Here is a 21271-nt window from a genome sequence, read left to right on the forward strand (position 1 = left end):
TGTGTGTATATATATATATATATATATATATATATATATATATATATATATATATATATATATATGTGTGTGTCTATATATATATATATATATATATATATATATATATATATATATATATATATATATATATATATATATATATATATATATATATATATGTGTGTGTCTATATATATATATATATATATATATATATATATATATATATATATATATATATATATATATATATATATATATATATATATATAGACACACACACACACACACAATACTCAATGGAAGCACTTCTAAGTCCTTCATTTCCAAACCAGTAACTTTTCCTCTGAGTAATGTCGAGCTAATTAAAGCCAGTAGACTCTCTAGACTAAAGATTCCAAATAGTGAAATAGTGTCATTTTTTTTTCTTTTCTAACCATCATGCCTGGTCAAACAAGAGTAATGAATTGGATTGGGGGAATGATAAAACCAGATGAAGGATGCTCTGAGGGAATACAGTGGGGCAAATCATGAATGTATTACTTTTTGTTTGGAATATGTATGCGCAGTATGTTTGACTGGTTCAATTTAGCGAGCTAGTACATGTTGGGGAAAAGGTATTCGGGTCAGATTCTAACCACTGAGCAAGAGAAAATTTAAAAGTGTTGCTTCTTTCTTGGTGCCGTTAACAATTTCCAACCCATCTGGTAAAACCTCCCACTAGATTTAATCAAAAATGGTTAGTCGTTTCGGATCTTGCTTGGGGCACGCAGAACGAAAGAGGGTCTTCTCCACCAAACGCCTGGAAGCACACATTTGTTCAAAATGTCTTGATAAAGTTTGAAATTAACATTCAAGGGTAATGTAATGTTCTTCCAATTTTGAGATATCAGTGAAAGTGGAGTAGGGACTATTTTTTTTCCTAAATTACTAAGAATACCCTGAATAATACAGAGTGGAGCCATGCTCCGCCCACTCTAGGTGGTATGGACCAAAAAGCTTGGCAATTACTGTCGCTCATCGCGTATGTAACTTGCTTCTGATTGGAGTTTGTATGGGCAAATCATGGAGCAGCAGTTTGAGCTGTAGTAAGAGTGAAGTCGCTCGATACGCTGCTGAAAACCACTCCAAAACGAAAACATACCAAGGCATTAATGTCCATATAATATTTGATGTGGTAAGGTTTATTTGGAAGTTGGTTGGCCTTCTAACCACATTTGGTGGCAACAGCGCCGAGCATTAACATATGTGATCTGTTTTCGCAAAATAGAGGAGATTAGTTTTACAAATACAACCTCCTCTGACTTGATGTTCAAGTCCCAGCAGCCAAAAGGTTTACGTTTTCATCAAACTGTATGAAAATAAGGCATTAATTGACGATGCGTACCACTGTGCCAAAAGCTTCATTGAGTTAATCTCAAAACTGGGGATTTAAATTTGACAGCACTAAAACTGCCTTGTCAATTTGTTGTATTCCTACTTTGCAGAATTCACTTATCACTGGTGTTTTCCATTCCCCAATAACCGCAAAAATGAGGGAACACTGTGTGTGTGCTTGTGGGTGTCCAGAATTTTGAAGATCTTTTTGCCTGTTTTCCAGCATAGGTGACACATTGTTAATGGATCATTTTCAACTTTGATTAATTGAATTAATTATTTAACTTAATTGATCTTAATTGCGTTAAATACTCTTTTGAAGGATCCACCGTGGAAAATAGACCACCCGTTGATGTTGCAGCTTAAATTCTGCAGGACGTGTACCTAATGAAGTGGCCATAGAGCGCACGGGAGGGTGGGTTTGCGCTGTCATTATGCGCACGACAACAACAGCGGTAGAAGGTCAGAGCGTAACGCGACGAGTTTAACGACACTGCGGCTAGATTGATTGTAGCCTCACTGAAGCAATGCATTTTAAACAGGCCTCTCCAACAACAGTCTCCGCCGCTGTGACATTTGCATCAGCAATTGTTGGTGCCGCACTCTCTCCATTTGTTGTGATTTTTGGCATGTGCGCCAGGACAACTGCACACTCCGCCGAATATAAACACGGGCACGGGGCGAAAGGTTGCCGGTGTAGCGCTGCCGGATGATTGCGCTTACATGCCGTCCTGTCTGGTGACGGTGTAACCGAAGTCAGGGTGGTGCGGGAATGACACGTTGACTCCGATCAGTGGCGTTCCGTCTCCGGTGAGGACTTGACCACGGATGACTGATACCAAGCTGTAAGGGGGAACACACACACACACACACACACACACACACGCACGCACACGCACGCACTTAGTTAAACAGTCGCTGCTGAACAGAACAGAAACAAATGAATAAATCCATGAAATGCAGATATAATTATGATAATAAAATTGTATGTTTTGTTACTTTAGCAATGGAGTAACCAATACTAAAATAACATACATTGCATTGCAAAATACACACACACACATACATCTATCTTAACCGCAACCCTAGCATAATAAATGTATCTCATACAATTATTGCTATTTTCTCATTACTACAACTTTTTCTTATCATCCCACAACTTTAATCTTATTTTTTTTTCATAAAATGAAATTGTTCTACTCTTTTTTTACCATCAAAAGATTCAAGTCTTTTTCATATGTTTTTTTTCCCTATGTATATTCTGACTAATGCATGCGGCTACTTTGGTAACATATCCAATTATAAAGCAGATGCTTTCTTTTTTTTTTTTTTTTTTTTTTACATAAACATCTTGCATGTAAGGCTCATTTGGTGTGTGAAGGATACTTTTGAGCAGGTTGTCTAACAAGAAGCAGCATGACTCCTAACTGGCTGATTCTCCCCTCAGGCAAGCTGATTTGCTTTGGCTCTGCGCAATAATACATTTTCACCAGCCCGAAAATGAATTTTTGAAAAAAATATTCAAGCACTTTGCTGCATAAACTCGACAGACGCGCGAATAAAAATCTATCAAAGACAAGGGTGGTGCCTTCAGGTGAACTTCCGCATGACTTAACCTTGCTGCTGTATTTTTTTTTAAGTCATGTTTCCACCGCGTTTAATTTATTCACCACCTCTGGAGCATGGAGAGGAATCGGAAACAGGCTCCCTCTTGCATTCATCACGGGGAGGAGAAGAAGAGGGGAAGACATGTTATCTCCAGGTCATTATGTAGCTGAGGCAGGCTTGATCAACAGCAGTGTTAACGCGTGCATGCTTTATTTGCAGAGCTCAGGCAATGGGGCCACTTAAGAGTGCAGCGCTGCTTCTTTCCAAGTGTCTCTATTTGTCTTTAGGACGCGAGACAAATGATACAAGCACAAATAAAGCCGGTGACAGCTGCTGACGCATTAAAATGAGAGTGTTGGTCGATGCTTCTAAGTTTCATTGTCAACCGCAGATGCCTAAAATTCAAGAATAGGAAGACGTTTCCCTTTTTTACGTTCTCAAAATTTTATTTCTGACTGTATACATGGTTTTTTTTGTACTGTATATTGATTTTGGGTGATTTTGATTTAAAGAATTCTATTAAATTTATTTATCTATTTTATATATTAATTAAGAAGGTTTATTTGTTATTCTGTTTTATTTCGACTATTTACTATTGTATTATTTATTAATTTCACAGCGAGAGTCCATGTATAACTGAGGCCCAGTGAAAAACATTTGGGAAAGTAAAATTCTCCCAAAAAATGCTGATTGAAATTTTAAAAATTGAATGCAAGATGGGGCAAGGATCAGTGTTCGAAAATATAAAAAAAATTGTGAATATGAAAATCTAGGGATACTGCATTGGGAGGATGCTGATCTTCATTGTACTTAAGACCATTAAGCACTCAGCTTTCAGTTGGACTAAATAAAAATCAAAACACAGTTGTAGCCACACACATTCCCTGTTTTACTCTATTAGCGCAAATCTTCCTTTGATTTGTGTGAGGTAATTGACACAATTAGCTACAATAGCTAACTTTAATGCATGTTTGTTATGAGGTGGACGAAAGAGAGAAAAACATGATTTCCAACTGTGCCCAGGGAATATTCCCTGCGACGGTTTCAAGTAATCCTTATGTAAATAGCTCGCTTTACTGAAAATATAGAAGCAGGCAATAACCCAGACCCTGGGATGGTGGGTAATCCTTATCCTCATTGTCTTCAGCTTACTGTCATGTTGGTGTCTAGCAGTAGTATTAGCGCTCGTGCTCAAAATATTCATTAGATTCTCTTTTCGCTTTCTTGCGGCTAAAAGAAAAGCAGGCCGTGTTAGAAGTTGAGCATACAGTTAATTAAATGTCACTGTATCGCACCACTGCAATACTGCATTTATTTATTAAAAGCTTCATTTTTAAGCCTTCTGGCTTTAGCATTTAGCTTCGAGCAATTGGGCAAACTGATTTAATGTGGTGGTAAACAGTGCGCTATCATCTTGTTAGCTTTGTTGAATGATTGCTTAGCCAGTTTTTTTTAGCATGTAACTCTCCTGTAAAACTTTGTGGAAATAACTATATAAAAGACTAGCACTTAGTGTTACCCTGCTGGATTTGAATTTGAGCCATAAGGAAAATCAATTTAAAGTGTCGGAAAACAGCGTAATATCTTGTTAGCACTGTCACGTTAGCGTGTGAGCATTCTACCTACCCACATATCTACCTTTAATTATTTTTTAATAATTGAGGGGGAATGTTGTTCACTCTAATTTGTAGGTGTTTTGGGCCAGATACTCTAAAGGCAATATGACAATTAAATAATACTCAAAAAGACTATTTTTCCACATACAAAAGGGTCACTATCTCCAGAACTCTTCATCTGATTTAAATTTTTTCCGTGTTCTGCCCAGACTGAACTGTCATGTTAATAAATTCAGGCAATTTGGATACCTGCTATGAGTTGCATTTCTCATGCTATGCAAACAGCTTAAGCAACTTTCTTCACATCAGCAATCTTGCGCAACTATGCTAACTGTTCTGTTAGCAAACTAGGTATTCCCATATCCTAAAAGTATATCTCTTTGACTGCCTGCTGGTGTGGCCAAATAAGAGTGCCCCATTGTCATCTGTGAGTGCATGCACATCTTTTGTCATGCTCTTTTTTTTTGTGTGTGTCTTTCCATGATATGAAAATACACAGACTGCCGGGATACTTCATACTGTCTTATTTTTCAGATGCTTGCCACAATATTTCTTTGTCTTTCCAGATATGGAGGATGATATGATCCTGTCATATCTCAATGTTTTTAACACTCCTGAGTGACTCAAATGAATATTAAATGAATAAAAACAGAACAAGGGTTGTGAAAGTGTATAGTCGTTCTGAGCACACTTATCAAAAAGCCTAATGATGCAACATTGCGGCATGGCTGTGCAAACACTGCTTACCTGCTGTTGAAGGGGTTCTCGCCTGTCACCACATGACTACCGCTGGGCCCCATCAAGAACGCCACACGCTCATAGAAGCTCCTGGAGGCAGGCAGGCCGACCGGGTTCTGGCCCTGCGCGGCGGCGGTGGCTGGGTCCAGCGAGCCTTTACAGTAAATCTGACCCTGGCAGGAAATCTGAGCGCAGCAGTCCGGATCCATGCAGTCCACCAGACCATCTGGGAAACCAGGAAGAAGTAAGGCTCAGTTTTGCTGTCCTGGTTGTGCATCTGTCACTACAGAGCACGGTCGAAGTTGTCCGCTTCTATCAGTCATTACAGTGAAACTTTATTCTGAGATGGGGACAGTGACTACAGTGAAGAGGCAATCAAAATGTGTTGTTCGATGAGTTCCATGAGTACGGATGTTAAAGTTGTGTGTCAGTCACTTCAGTGGACAGCTATGACCATCTGGGAAAGAGAGGAAGGCAAGATAGCGTCTCTGTTACGCGTCAAGCTCCGGTGCTCTGGCGACCTCTCACGTGAACCGGGCATCATTAAAGTGACAGCACGGATTGAATTATTTAACAACCCCCTGACGTGACCTCCAAATTTGTTGATGAGAGTGCTGTGTTCATGTCAATGAGGTTTTTCTCTATTATTATCTAGGTGCTGAATATTTTAAAGCTTGAAGGCACTTAAACAGACCATGTAGAGGGAGCATTTGATTTGAAAAGTATTAGGACACTTAAAGTTTTTCCAATGGTTTTATTTCATTTATTATTTCATTTCCTCTTCGATGTAATTATTTGTTTATTAGTATTTCCTTTTTATTATTTTTGTTTACATTTGATTGTTTTTTAAACTTTTAAAATGTGTTTTTGGTACTCTATTATTATTGTTATTTTTAGTTGTATTCATTTTTTTGGTAACCAACCCTATATGTAAGTAAAATGGATATAAATAGTTACCAAAAAATTGCAAAATATCATTGAGAAGCACAGGTCCAAACAGAAAAAAAGTTTAGGCACACATTTTTCTATTTTAAAACCTAAACAAGCAAGACTTTTCAGGATTTTATCGAAATGTAGGATTATGTTAGAATTTAAGCAACGGCTGTGGCGGACGCTTTTGGTCGTTTTGCTCGATTAAATTATCAGCCAAAAGCAACCGCTGTGCCCAGTAAAGTGTAGTTACACTTTTTTTTTTTTTGACATTTTTTGATGATAGTAAAGGTGTTAATGCCTCTCAAGTAGAAATTTGATGCAATTTGTGAGTGTGAAAAGGGCCTTTTTGTCTAACATCGGACACTGGGAAATTCATTCAACTTATTCCTCCTTCCTCATCTGCAAGAAACACACCAGGCCAAAACTGGCTTTAGGCAGCCATCTTGAACTGGTTAATCTCCCTACCTCCCTCGTTGTCCTTGCCATCCGAGCAGAGCGTCTCAGTGGCAACATCACATCCTAGGCCACGCCATCCTGACTGGCAGATGCAGTGCCAAACATTCTGATCCAGGACGCAGCGGCCGTTGTTGTTGCACAAGCCCGGGCAGCCGTCTGTCAACACATCATGTAGCAATGTCACACATCAGCACAAGAAGGAGAGATGAGTGGGAAAGAAGGCTTAGAGAGAAGACAGCGGGCAGAAGAGCAAACACAGAGTGCAGAAGACATCTGACAGGACGCGGGATGTGTGAGAAGGTTCTGTCGATTCACATGAGCGCATCGGTGTGATAAAAGCGTCTTAGTGACTCTTAATTAGAGCAGGACAAGGACCCGTGTTGGAGCTTTCTGGTGGTCTATAAAGGTGGTATTGTTGATCCTGGAATGAGGTTCCCGTGGGTCAAACTGCACTCCACAGTGAACCTACAGCCAAACACTGCACACTCTAATGAGATCCAATACAAGAGCTGGAGCAAAAAAAACAAACAAACAAAAAATCTAATAATGCTGAGGTTTTGATTGGAGAGGAAAAACATTTCAGACTATCCATGAAAACTTAATTAGATCCTGTAGTTAAGTAAATACTACATGAATGGATGCATAGGTAGGTAGGTGGGTAGGTAGGTAGGTAGACAGATAGATAGATAGATAGATAGATAGATAGATAGATAGATAGATAGATAGATAGATAGATAGATAGATAGATAGATAGATAGATAGATAGATAGATAGATAGATAGATAGATAGAAAACATAGGAAACATGCAAAATAACCTAATTTGGAAAAAAAAACTAAGTCTGCATTTTTGACAACTCTTGAATTGCATCCTACTATACATTATTTTATGTAAATGATGAACTGCACAGGGAGCTCATTGATTTTTACACATCTGTACGAGTGCTAGAAGAGGCAGACTCCATTTTGGACTCAACGCTCATGTGAAGTAACAACCACAAGGAGGGGACAAGGAAGCCTTTAATGTCAAATAATCATAATAAAGGGAACAGGGGAAAGGGAAGCGTCGGCATCCTGAGCGTCTACATGTACAGTGAAGGACAGAGCACTGGCCTCCACAAGGCCCAAACAAACCACAGCAGCTCCACTGGGTAAGACAAGGAAGGGGGCACGAGGGGACCGTGGAGTCTACTGGTTCAAGACGGACAGGGAATGACGGGACATATCAGAGGGAAAAAGGGGGTGGGAGAAGACATCATGGTCGACTTGGACATAGAACAGGTGTATCAACGTCGTGCTAGGGGGAGACAAAGAGCAGAGGGGGGTGGGAGGTGATCGTTTGTGACAATCTCCCAGGGGAGTGTTCAATTTACCTTTATATCCTATCTTGACCGCTCCTATTACACAACCCAGGAGAGGGAAACATTTAGGAAAAAAGGGAACAAAAGTGACTTAGCTAAGGCTGACAAAAAAGCAACATTTTCTTATTACTTGACAGTAGATAAAGCGCATGTATAAAATGCCCACCCGCCAACGCTCACATTCTCTGTGGAACCAGGAGGCCATTGTTATCATAAATGCTGGGAAAGAGTCAGTATGTTTGAGGCAAATTAAAGAATGATCACAACTATCAAAAATTAGCAGGGCTGAGCCAATAGGAGCCAAGGGTAAGGGTAAAAGAGATAGACATGAGAGATGGAGGTTAATCTTTAGGATCGTGTTTGGGGTGAGGATTAGGTAGATTAAAAATGAATGGTGAGGGTTAGGGCTGTTAGGTGAGGAAAGGGATTCAAATTTTGGATTGGGATTAAGGGATTAGAGCTAGGGCTAAAGTTGTGCCCTGCAGATGGATGCCGACCAGTTCAGGGTGCACCTGGATTGGCATATAGCGTTTGTTGATGGTTGCTAAGTGACCGAACAGGAAGTGGCCTGGTGCCTTTTCCCTCTTATTTAGATGTGAAATAGGCTGCGGTTTGGCAATATGGATTTACCGTATTTGATCATTGGCGAGCTACAGCTATGAGGAGCCTGCTTCAAGGTGTACTTCGGCTTTCTTCAAATTTGTCAGTACTGTTTTTACTGCGCCCTACAACTCAGCCAAAATGTTCATTTCACTCAGAAATGACTCCACCACTTTTTCTCCTATTACATCTGAAGCAAAGAAGTGTTTCGCCCAAATTAAACGTGAATGGTCCTTTTAACCAGAGTTGGAGTTACATAGAAGACATTTGTTAGCAGGTAGTTTCAGGAAATCTATGTTGGGTTAAATTGAAGAGTTAAGTGCTCGAGTAACAGGGAGTAGAGGTACAAATTAGGGCAGTGGGCCCCAATTCCAGACCTTGAGAGACCCATTCAAGCCTCTATTTGATGTTTCTCTCAACCTTATTCACCTTATTCAGTTCATCAGCAATCTTTTGCTGACAACAATCGGGATTATTCGAATCGGATGTGTTTGTAGAAGGAAACATGGTAAACAGGCTGGATAGAAATTCTTGAGGACTGGATTTGGGCCACCGTGGTTTGGGGGTTAGGTTCAGATTAGGAGTTATGGCAGGGCTGGGGTGAGGAACGCGATTCATGACTTGAGGAGTTCGGGTTAGGACTGCTGCTCCAAAGCAAAACAGAGCATACCAGGACTTCCATTAATACATCTGCTGGGATCAAATTAATTAATTTTCTTGAAAAAAAAAAAAAAATCCTAATCTTGGTGGAGACGGAAAGCCAACGCGAAACATGAGTGGCAGGAAATATTCGATATGTTAAAGGCAAAATAAAGGTGGATCGGAACAATTTGGCATGATGAGGTTATTCCCAAGCAAAACGTGTGTTGTGTTGTTATTTATTTATTTTACCTGACACTCTGGAATCCAAGGCTTTATATGGACAGCAAAGGGGAGACAAAGAGGAAGGAAGATAGGAACATAGAAAAAGACAATTATTTTAAGACCATGTCCACATAATATGAGCACCTATTTTCATGATTATATAAATATGTTTCAAACGCATACAGACCGATTCTAGACCTTTTTCATATTGGAAAAAAACCATATACTTAATACAATTATTCAAATGTAAAAAAAAAATATATTGTGGCTCTCAATACATGGTCACAATGGCTGTGGTAATCGAACCGACAGCCTCTCGGCTGGGATATGCTCACTCTACCACCGAGTCATGCTGTCGCATATATGTGAGCAAGCTGTGTGCGAGGATTCATCTGGGGTTTGCAAACATCGTTTTGTATTTTATCTTGTTTTATGAACATGCTGAAGTTTTGTGTTGTGTTGATTACAGACCATTTGATTTCTGTATACAGTAAATACTGTATTTATTCCTCGTAAGATCATTTAATTCACATGTGGGTGTGAGACAGACATGGTGCCTTTTTTGATCTATTAACAGCTGCTTTCCAGCTAAGTACATTCTATTTAGTATGAGGGTGACAAATATTAATCAAGGCTTCAACATGATTGGTCGCTGCTATAAAGAAAGGCCAATTTAATGCTTACACAATCACCACATCCATGGCGGTCAAACTGTTCGTTTACCACGGAGTGAAACATTGCATTTAAATTTGTGGCAGTGTGGCTTTCGTGTTTCACGGTAAACGTGACAACACCGCTTTCAATAAGATCGGATGTATGAATTTCCTCCATTGTTTATTTTTGTGCGTCGTGGAGCTCACTGCATGACTTTTCAGGAGGAGCTACATGATGAGGTCATTGCACAGCATGCCTGATGCAGTATGGAAGTGGACGTAAAAAAAAAAAAAAAAAAAAAAAGTACAAGACTGGATTTGAAGTGTGTGGATTTTTTCTGTCCAAAATTAAGTGTCTAGGACACAGGGCAGCAGCAGGTTTAATATAGACAATACGTACACAAGATGGACATACGCCCATTACTTTCAGTTCATCAGAGATAAAGCAAAGAAGAATATAATAGTTAGGTGCACTCTCTGCAGAACACATAAAAGTGAAATCCCCGTTATTTCAAAACCTTGTCAGCCAGATCCCTGTCGCAACTAGCAATAATGACAGGGTGAACTAACACTAATTTTCACTGTACAATTGCTATTATTAATAGGCTATAAATAGTTCTGGTTAATGTGTATCAAGATGAAGCATACAAAACCTCATACAAACAGTACGTTTATAACACAATAATGATGACATAGTCTAGCTGCTAATGTTAGCCCCAAAGAAACCATCTAATTTTGCAACGTCTGTCCCGAACCTAGCCGACTGCTTGAATTTTAATATTAACATTGAAATTGTGAAATGCACTCTTTTTGCCTGAAGAATAAACAATGCATCAATATGTCATGAAGCTAAGTAATAATGGGATTGAAATCCAAAAAAATATTTTGTATATTTTGTATCTTTAAAGGTTGACAATACAATACAGATTAAATGATTTTCAGATCCAGTAATTGCATTCATTCAATCAGAAAAGGAGTTTCGTGTCTTGAATTCTTGAATTTGTTTTGATATGTGCCATGTGGCCAATGTGGCTCATATTGAACCTCTTTGAAAAATTCCATGTAAAACCTGAGATTAAATGCAGTCAGAATTTCAGGCGCATTTTTATATGATAAAGAGTTTTTGAGATGTTCAATATCAAAATGTGCCCATGGCTTTTGAAACTCCCTGTATTATGATTCCAATACAAACCAACATCAGAAGGAGAAAATTCATCAAAGTGCCACTTTCCAATTCAAATATAAACCTCAAGCAAGCAGAGGACACTAGGTAGCAGAAATGTACGATTATCATATTTAACATATTTATTGAATGTTCCTAATTACAAAACTTTTACAAAAAAATTGTAAAGCAGGGTTGGCACTATGGTAAACTAAAATCAAATAAATCACCCAAAACAGAGGATACTATTTAAAAATATATACGGTATTAAGAAAAATACCCATATTCATGTGGACATAGCCTAAATTGGAGTTAGGCAACAAGACAAGACAGAAATAAACAGATTCAAAAGCACAAAACAGGATTCGCAGATGAAGACGAGTCATCATTTAGTCTTTTTTGTGTTGAGTTATCACACATGTGAGTGCAGTGTTGGACAAAACTGTGAGCTCTTAATTAGAGTGGCTAGTGATTAAGAAGAAGAATCCCAGATGCCAGCCATTAGCGGCCGTACGAATCACCGCCTAAATGACTTCGTCTAAAAACGCTTGCTAAAATATTCATTATGAACATTCTCCGTCTGCTTTGGTTTGGCACTAATGGGCTAGCACAAAGGAAAACACAGTTTCTCTTGATATTTGAACCTCTTTGTTTGCCTTGTCAGCTTCAAACAGAAGTGGGCTCAAAGCAGAACCATGCGGCGCCATTAAGCGGCATACCCGAATCACTTCTTCCGGCGCTAACGCAGCTTTGACGGCGGCTGTGAGTTGACACCACCTCAAACTGCAGAGCAACAGCTTGTATAAAAGGATCACTGTTAGGTAGCCAAAAACCAGCCAGCAAAGTCATCTATGTGAGCTCTGGCCATGGAAAATGAGATTAAGACACTTAATGGACAAATAAGGCCCTGAGAAAAGCGGATGTCAATTGAAACAAGAGCGCAGGGAATGTTTAAGAAAGTCAAATTGAAGACTTAAACGGCGCTTCGATTCAATTTAAGACTTCTCGTCTATTAAATATAGCCAGTAACACGTCGAGCTCCTCTTTCGCTCGGGTCATTTCAGTTAGGCCAGTTTTATTGTTGAATTAAGTAAGGAAAATGGAAGGAAAGTAAATTTACTTTTTAAGTAAAGAAAGGTTTGGAGTTGAAGTGAGAGCCAAACAACCAAAAAGGGTTTGCATTCAAGTGTGAGCGGCATCAAGGGTTCAGGTTAAAGTAGGTTAGGTTAAGTGATGTGTTTTACATGCAGTCTGAATGGTTCAGAAACCCAAATTTTGATATAACCTGACCTTAAACCAGATATTGACTACTTGTTAACAGAGCGAGTGACTGCAGTTACATGCAGTCAATAACTCTTTTAAAAGCAGAATGCTCAAAATATTTGAGTTTTTAAAAACCTGAATGAAGACAAGTAACCCCTTTTCAAGTAAATCTCCCACACAAGCTCCCACACAATTTTTGACAATAACAGTGTCACTGCACCACCTGGTGCTGTGGATGTACAATTACGCTTCACACATCAAAAGCAAAGCCTGTTCCTCGCAGTCACATGTGCCGGCCGATGGCATCGCATCGTGACCAGGGGGCCCGTCCCACTATTTGTGAAGGACTGGATTAAGATAATGATTAGAGTTCAGTTTTAGGCATGACAGAAGGGTACCGTAAAAGGTACCATTTACCCTAATGCCCCTACAGTGGTGAGGGTAGAGGTTCTTTTGATCTGGTCTGGGTTCATTCATGGCAACTGGTGTTTGTCTGCCTGTACTGCTCTTGGCGCAAGGACGTTTTGAGGATGTTTCCCGAACAAACCCCGACAAGACCAAAACAGCCACTATCCTCACCATCGTTCACCCCTCAGTGGGATAGTGGCTTATGAAACACTACTTTCCCTACTTAAGTAACAGTAAGGATCAAGGATTAAGGGATCTGGAATATGACCTGTTCCACCTGCAGTGAAGAAGCCTTACTGGATTGAAAATACATAATTAATTGCCGGCAGTCTGGTGTTGCTGGTTGTTTCCTAGGTGACGCATAGGAACACAGCGATTGGGCTTGCGAGTGGCCCCTCGGCAATATGGAGTTTGACGTTACGTGTCCAGGTTCAACCGGCAGACCACAGGTCAACGGTAGGAAGCGGCATCTCCAAAGTCATTATCCTCATTAGTGGCAACTGAAGTGCTGCCATTTCATGGAAAATGATATTCCAAAGAGGTCTTGACTTACTGTCCGCCCTTGACTCACTAATTCCAAAGTCCCACTTCACCAGATGAAAAAGGAGGTTGATAGATATGATTAATCGTTCAAGGTGACACGGTGAAAACTGTTTGGCAATGTTTCCTTTCAATGAAAAAATTCCCCCCTCCCAAAAATCTTTGGGATTTCTTTTTTTAATTTATTCTTCACAGCATTTTGCAGAAAAGTAAACAAGGTAACTATGTTACAATCTCTTTACAAGAAGAGAAAAATCATTTACAGTACTTTGCTGGTCATGGAATTTTACCACAACACTGTGCGTTTTACTCATACTCACTGTGTAGGAAAAGACACACCTTAGCCACTTTCTGCTGGCTTTTCATGAAGGTATTTGGAACATGAAACTTAGCTTTTGCTCATATTCTTCAGACACAAAACTGTGTTTTTCTAGCTGTGATACACTTACTACGCCTTACTACACATTTATGAACATAAACTGACCTTAGCTACACTCACTGACCTTAGCTACACTCACTGGTCATACTATAACCATCTGTCATTTGTCAGGAAGGTAAAATTAATCTTAACTACATTTTCCTCACTTGTCAGGCACTTGAGTGTAACTTATGTTTACTCACATGTAGGGAATGTAAACTATATCTAATATGTGTTAACCTTTAGAGCCTTTATTTTGTAAAAATCTAATTAAAGACTAAGGCTTTAAAGGATTTGCAGATTTAATTATTTATGTACTGCAATTGATATGTCACTATATCATGTTCTTGTTACATTACACCATAAAATGCATTTCAAACCTTTTCAGTAGTCCTGCAAAGATGACACCCAATGTTGAGGAACATGCCAATAGTGCAGGATTTTTTTTTTTTTTTCACAACACAGAACCCACTGACATTCACGCTTCAAGGTTGCCCATGTTGCCTCCACAATCTGTGGCCTTCTGTCAGGTGTCTGCATGTGTGCATGTGTTCGTGTGGGTGAGAGTGTGCGACATCTTGCTCACCGATGGTGCAGTGCTCGCCCGTCCAACCCTGGTGGCAGTCACACTTGCCCTCGCGACACACCCCGTGATCGATACAGCGTGGGTGACAATCCCTTTGCTCGCACTCGGCACCTGCCCAGCCCTCCTCGCAGTGGCACATGCCACCCAGGCACGACCCATGAGGGCCGCAGTCCACCATACACACCTCTGGAAAGAACAAAACAACACGTCACTTTCTGGCGATTCGCTCACATTGTTCTGCATCTTTTCAGCCTTCGCTAGTGCGTATTTAAAACAACAAATAGTGACTTCAGTTCTAAAAAAACAGACGACATGAGCCTTTTTCACATTATTTTCCATAGACAAGAATGAAGCCTGGTAGAAGGCAAAGTCAATTATACGTCACAAAAGCAATGACATATTCACATCGGAAACCATCGACACAAAGTATGTTTTCAAGTAAATATTGCGTGAAGGTCACTCTACATGAGAAAACAGCATGAGGATGATAATATTGTTCTGCACATGGCAGGATTTCACATTTAGAGTATGTGATAGATAACCATATCAAAGCTTCCCATATGTACCTCATGTATGTCAACAGAGTAGAAAAGCAGAAAGCTGACAGATGTAAGTGTTAAAACAAGATTACACACATAAAAGTGATCTGCTGTGCTTTAAAGTCTTTATTGCAACAGGATGAGATAATAGAAATTAAAACGTAAGATGTGGCTTATCTTTTTGTCGCACTAGACACTCTCGTTTTTTTTTTTTTTTTATATATGACACGTTAGACAGTCTAAATAGTAGGATGGTACTTTGTGATCCGGTGATTAATGTCATCTGCGCACATGACAAGCTCGTTTATAATCATGCAGTTAATAACACGGTTGGTTTGGAATAAACTTCTTTCTGTAGGATAACATATTGGGCAAGTGTACCTAATATTTTGACCTGTAATAAATGAAAAAGATAAAACATTAACTGCATTATTGCCTTTGCCATGCACTTAAAAGAAGTTAACTTAAAACAAATTATCTATGATTTGCCAACCCATCAGGAACTCAAACAATTCATCATGTTTTTGTTTTTTTAGTTAGTGGGGAATGTCAAGAAATCTTTTGCTACCTTTTGTTAATTGATGGGAATGTACAGGAAACAAAGCTAAGCTTTATATACATATAGAGACTGCAAACAAATCTTAGTTACGTTGTGCTATTTTCAATATATACAAACCTACAGGATTAACTTGAGGTGTACTCATGTGTTGGGAAGAAACCATAGATACTGCATTTTTGACTTGTACCTCTTATTTATCTTATTTATCAAAACCTCAACCCTATGTCATGCTCATGTCTATGAAAATGTACATGTGTTTGAAAATGTTTGGTAACGATAGCAGCATGGAATTTTGCAAACATGTCTACCATTAGTAGACACACACAAAAAAAAAAAAAAAACAACCCTTAAATAAGCTATACTTGAAAAGATTGAGCAAGTCTACAATGTTGGTTAAACACTGCTATTTTAGGGTGATTTGGGCTAGTTAAAGGGAAAAATGACAGTCTCCAACCAACTTTGTCCAATTGAATTTGAATTACACGTACTAGAGGGATGAGTGAAAAATTGTAAAAAAAAAAAAAAAAAATAGCTGTGATCATTGTGCATGAGTGGAGCATGAAGATATCGCTTTACATAATTACAGGTGTTATTTTTTTACTTCTTGAAAGTTGAAAAGGAACACAAGTGCTATGACTCACACTTGCTATTCAAAGATTTTCAGAACACAACAGCACAAACCTATAGCAATTGTGTATCTTGCGCTACAGTTTTTTTCCTATTTTCGTATGAGGCATGTGGGAAAAAACAGTGTGAGGAGCATCAGAATAGGCTCCAATACATCGTCTGGACTTTGACAAAAGCAAAGCGGGCCTCATTGAGTCGGCGTTATCTAGCCGAGGCGATACAACAGAGAGCTGCGGGCTGAGGCCAACGCTAGGCGAGAAGCAAGGATAAAAAGTGTGACAATCAGCATGGAAGCTGGAGTGTGTTCTCACAATCTCAAGTGACTTCAGGAAATATACACGAGGCAGTAAAAGTTTCACACTTTAAATTACAAAGTGCGTTTTAGCAACAATTCCGCATGTGTATTATGGTACATTATGGTACTTTCTCACCAGCTTCAAAAGCTTCCAACCTGTTTTTTTTTTCCTCCTTTAATTAATCTCTAAATGTTCCTGCTCATTGCTCCGCTCTCAGTACAATCCCAACCCGATCAAAGAAAACAACAAGGTCCTCACCTTGTTGTGTCACTAATTGAGTGCTGTCCCCGTACCACCCATGAAGGCAAAACACACGCCCACATTCTCCCAGCAGACAGCGATTACACTAGGATTATGTCACACATGGGACGCACACATTGAAAGGCCTCACCTCAAAACAGGTGATATATATATATATATATATATATATATATATATATATATATATATATATATATATATATCTTGTTTTTTCAAACAAGATGATGAATTCCCTGGAAAATATCACAGAGGTATTTGGGCTTCAAACAAAGAGGAACCTAAGCTGTTTGACTCTATTCAAAATGGTAGAAAGCTTACGCGCCGTCACAAATTGTCATGCTTTTTCGACCATGTCAGACTTTTTCTTCAATTGAGCGATGCTCTCGATTAAGGCCCCCCTACCCACCCAGCTCACACTGTAGATTATTAAAAGCACCTCTTGGGGGACAGTCATCGAATTGGCAAAAGGTTCCTCCTTCGCAAAGAATCCATGTAATCAATTTTTCATTAGCGCCAAAGTGTTTATCTGCTTTGAACACGCCACAGCCGCATGGAGGTTTGCGGGCGGTCGATCACAGCCGCCACGCGTGTTAATTAAAGTTTATTTAATTGAAGGAAGAACCACAGCATTAATTGTCCATCTTGTGGAAATTCCGTTCCCACTCGGGTAGGTTAACAGACTCCCTACTTTTTGGACTGAGATGATGTGCTATCGACAAATATTGAGTTCCTGACCTAATGAAGACATGAGAGAGACATAAAAGGGAAAACTCCTTTGTTGTACTAGCTTTTATTTCCAGTTGGAGAACCAAACAATATATGTGCCGTGATACAAATTTTAAAAAAGCTAAAGCAATATGTCCATTTGTAATACAAAATAGTGTTTTTTCTTTTCTTGTTGTTGCCAAGGTAACAAATGTTCTCTTTGTGGTATAGAAAATTGATGGTGTGGCCTGGAAATCTCTTATGCTGAGATGACAATGCTGTTCCCTTTGTTGAATTTTGGTCAGGTTGGCAACATTTGGTAACATTTTGAAAACCAATTGTAGCACTACTAACTAACTACTAACTGAATCTCACTTTTTCTATGGCATACTCTTTATTTTATGCACTTTTAGGATGGTCTGGTTTTTTGTAGCGAGTACAAAAACCATGATGCCTTGAGCACATCAAGAGACTCACTAATGCAGTGTTCCTCTCATCAGCTATATTCACAACAATCTCTAGATTACACAAAAGGAATAAAGAGAAGAGCAAAAAAAAAAAAAATCCACATTAAGAAAGAAAGTACACATAAATCAGGCCGACATAACAGATGTGAGGGTCTGGCCTCTGCACTAACACGTCATCCACTTGTGCTCGGAAGCAAATCCCGATGACAAATTAATAGTCTCAGATGGGAAACAATACTTGCCCCTTTAAAAAAAAAAAAAAAAAAGCAACTTTTCTTTCGGGGAGTAAGAAAGGCTGCGAATAAATCTGCGTCTCATATTTTCTAATAAGATACCTGGGTGACACCTTGAGAAAGAACATATGTCGGGCCCCGCAAGATTAATGCACAGTGTCAACATGGCGTTGTTAACATATGTCGGACCCTTTATAGCAAGCGGCACGCGCGACAAGTGTCACAACTTTTCACCTACTTTGACTATCTGTGAAGCAGAGCATAATGAAGCTTCATGAACTATTTTCTTTTCCTCCCTTTAATTTAATCAAGGCTGTAAAAACAAAGCGCGTCATCAGAAATTCATAAACCCAGAGCCTGGTTCGCATTTATCAAATTCCCGACTTTCAATCAGCGGGACATCGCAAATGAATAACTTTGAGTTTACGAAAGGAGAGGGAAAGACAGAAGAAATAATTTAATTCAGCTGTCTTTTCTGCTCAAAGACTTTCATGTCCGACTGAGTGGAGTGAATAAATTATTCTCTTGTAGTCTATTACAATTTTGAACAGTTAAGTTTATTAATTATCACAGATGAAATGTGGATAATGAGAATTCAAAGCAAAATTCTCACCGGTCATTTAATGTTTTAAATTACTACAAGTGGCCCAAAGCTTAACATCCCAGAACTATTGGGTTAATAAATGTGTCATTTCTCCACAAAGCTAAAAAAAATAATAAATAAAAACATATATATATATATATATACACACACACACAGCAAAAAAATAATCAGACCTAATATGACATGTGCTTAATTACAGCAAAAAAAAAGGGCACATTCGGTCAGCCACAAGAAAGCACACAACATTAGTGTCAATGATTACTGGAATGCAATCAATTCTTACACAATAAAAATTAAAATGAATACTACTATTACTCTTAAATATACAGTACATATTAAAAATAAAAAGATCTAGGATGTCCCAGGTATAAAAAAAATAATGATAATAATAATTTAAAAAATGTATGTAAATAATGTGACCGTTACTCTCACCCACCGCCAATTTACACAATATACACAATCACCTACAAATAAATTACTTACACATACCTAATATGATATTTATCCCCCAAATTGTATTTAAAAGACGGCATATTTCATTATCAAGTGTTAATTAAGGCTCAACCTTCTGTTGTTGTTTTGTGAGCGCATCAAAGGAAACATACACAAACTAAACTAATGTGTTGCCAGTTAATCTGAGTGTACAGTGTTGAAAGGCAAAATACGGCAGCAGCAAAAATGCATCGGGAGGTAATTAGCTTCTCTTTGATGCTATGAAAGCAAAGGAAGAAAATACAACCCTCCCCAAAACTATTATTTTGAATACAAAAGCATGAAACTAATTTCTGGATTTTGATGTATCAACAGGATGTCTAACCATATGTTGTTGTTTTCATTCAGCCCTGAAGGCCAGGCCTTAGCAACGTGAACATTGCTAGACATGTCGAAAGAAGTCATACCCTAAAACAATCAGGAAGTCTCCCATTTTAGGTTGAAATGAAAACGTATTGCTTATGTTGGCCAAATTCCATAGTTGCTAGTGTAAAGATTGACTATAAGTAATTTCATTTCATTTCTACCAAATGTGCATTTTCCTTAGAAGAGGGTGACTCAGGGGTAAAATTTTCACCACCAGACACACGGAAAAAAATCCCATTCCGAACCATTACAAAAAAATACATACATATACATACATATATATATACATACATATACATACATACATATACATACATATATATATATATATATATATATATATATATATATATATATATACAGTTGATCTATTCCTTCCCGTCCCATATAGAAAGACTTTCACTCCCATTTTGGAGGTCAGCTACATAAAAAAAAAAAAAAGCAAACAAACATCTGTCTGATTTTTTTTCTTTGTACTGCATAATCCCCCTTCCCATCTGCTCCCTTCAACCTTTTATTCTGTACGGTCCCAATACTGTGATTAAAGGTTAAGTCCCACAGGATTATAGGTAAAGTCCTGAAAAAAACGTTAGCCTCTATTCTACAGCCTCCTACACTAATGGACAATGCTACACTTTTTATCCCATTGATCCGACTGTCCGGTCCAGTTCGTCCATCCAGGCCGGTCAGTCCGTCTGTCCAAAGAGTAACTTGGATTTGTACAACTGTGACCAAATTTGACCTGTGTACTAGAAAGCTTGACAACCACCAGAGTTTGATTTCACCAAAAACAAGGAAACTATGGTGCCTCCACGTTTACAGAAAACTCAGTCCCCAAAATGAATTTCCCTCTGCAACAATATCAATGATATTTGATCCACCATAAGTAGGCCCCCCATAAGACTAACCATATGTACACATTTTATGACTCATAATTACACAGGGACAAGTCATGACATTTTAATATCGCAATGCATACATGACACACATGCAAAAATGGAAAGTTGTTCTGACCTATGGAGCAATCAGCTCCGGTCCAGTTGTCCTCGCAGACGCACGTGCCAGAGTCAGTGTTGAAGGTGCCGTGACTGGAGCACTGCTCGGGACAAGTGCTCTTCAGGAGCTCGCAGCTGATTCCGCCCCAGCCCGTATTGCAGTGGCACTCGCCGTGATGACAAGTGCCATGTCCGGAGCACTTTGGGTCCACACAGTCCACTGAGCACAAACAGTGAGTGGTGCCACTTGAACACTTTTCCACTTTTTGTTCGTCACATTCAAGATTATTTTCACCTGATTGGAAGTGTGATATGCCACTGTTACTTTTTTTCAACACATTATTAGTTCTTGCCATGAATTAACACTGTTCAGCTGTGACATATTTTGTACTGTAAATTTAATCATATTTCATTAAAGGTGCTGGAAAAACAAGTATAATTAGTGCCCTGTGTCTTAATTTAGTATAACACACTCAGTGGATGAATGTTAGCAATGCAATGCTGAACATTCGGCTATACCCCATCTTGCTGGGCAATCCTTAGCCCACATGACGGGTCACAGAC

At 38.8% G+C, this 21271-nt stretch overlaps 1 protein-coding gene across 2 annotated transcripts in view; it reads right to left on the minus strand.

Moving 5' to 3' along the window:
- The window catches only part of LOC148413684 (teneurin-3), a 181423-nt gene that overhangs the window by 43783 nt on the left and 116369 nt on the right, over nt 1–21271 (minus strand). For both annotated transcript variants that reach the window (XM_088431015.1, XM_088431014.1), the window contains 7 exons: nt 20727–20927; nt 14564–14749; nt 9561–9581; nt 8082–8105; nt 6720–6866; nt 5331–5547; nt 2083–2202 (listed from right to left, as the gene is read on the minus strand). In XM_088431015.1, coding sequence (XP_088287141.1) covers nt 2083–2202; nt 5331–5547; nt 6720–6866; nt 8082–8105; nt 9561–9581; nt 14564–14749; nt 20727–20927 — 916 coding nt within the window. The remainder of the gene's footprint in view (nt 1–2082; nt 2203–5330; nt 5548–6719; nt 6867–8081; nt 8106–9560; nt 9582–14563; nt 14750–20726; nt 20928–21271) is intronic.

Source organism: Hippichthys cyanospilos, chromosome 13 (assembly GCF_059441005.1).
Source record: "Hippichthys cyanospilos isolate Australia breed blue-spotted pipefish chromosome 13, RoL_Hcya_1.0, whole genome shotgun sequence".
NCBI classification, from domain to species: Eukaryota; Metazoa; Chordata; class Actinopteri; order Syngnathiformes; family Syngnathidae; genus Hippichthys; species Hippichthys cyanospilos.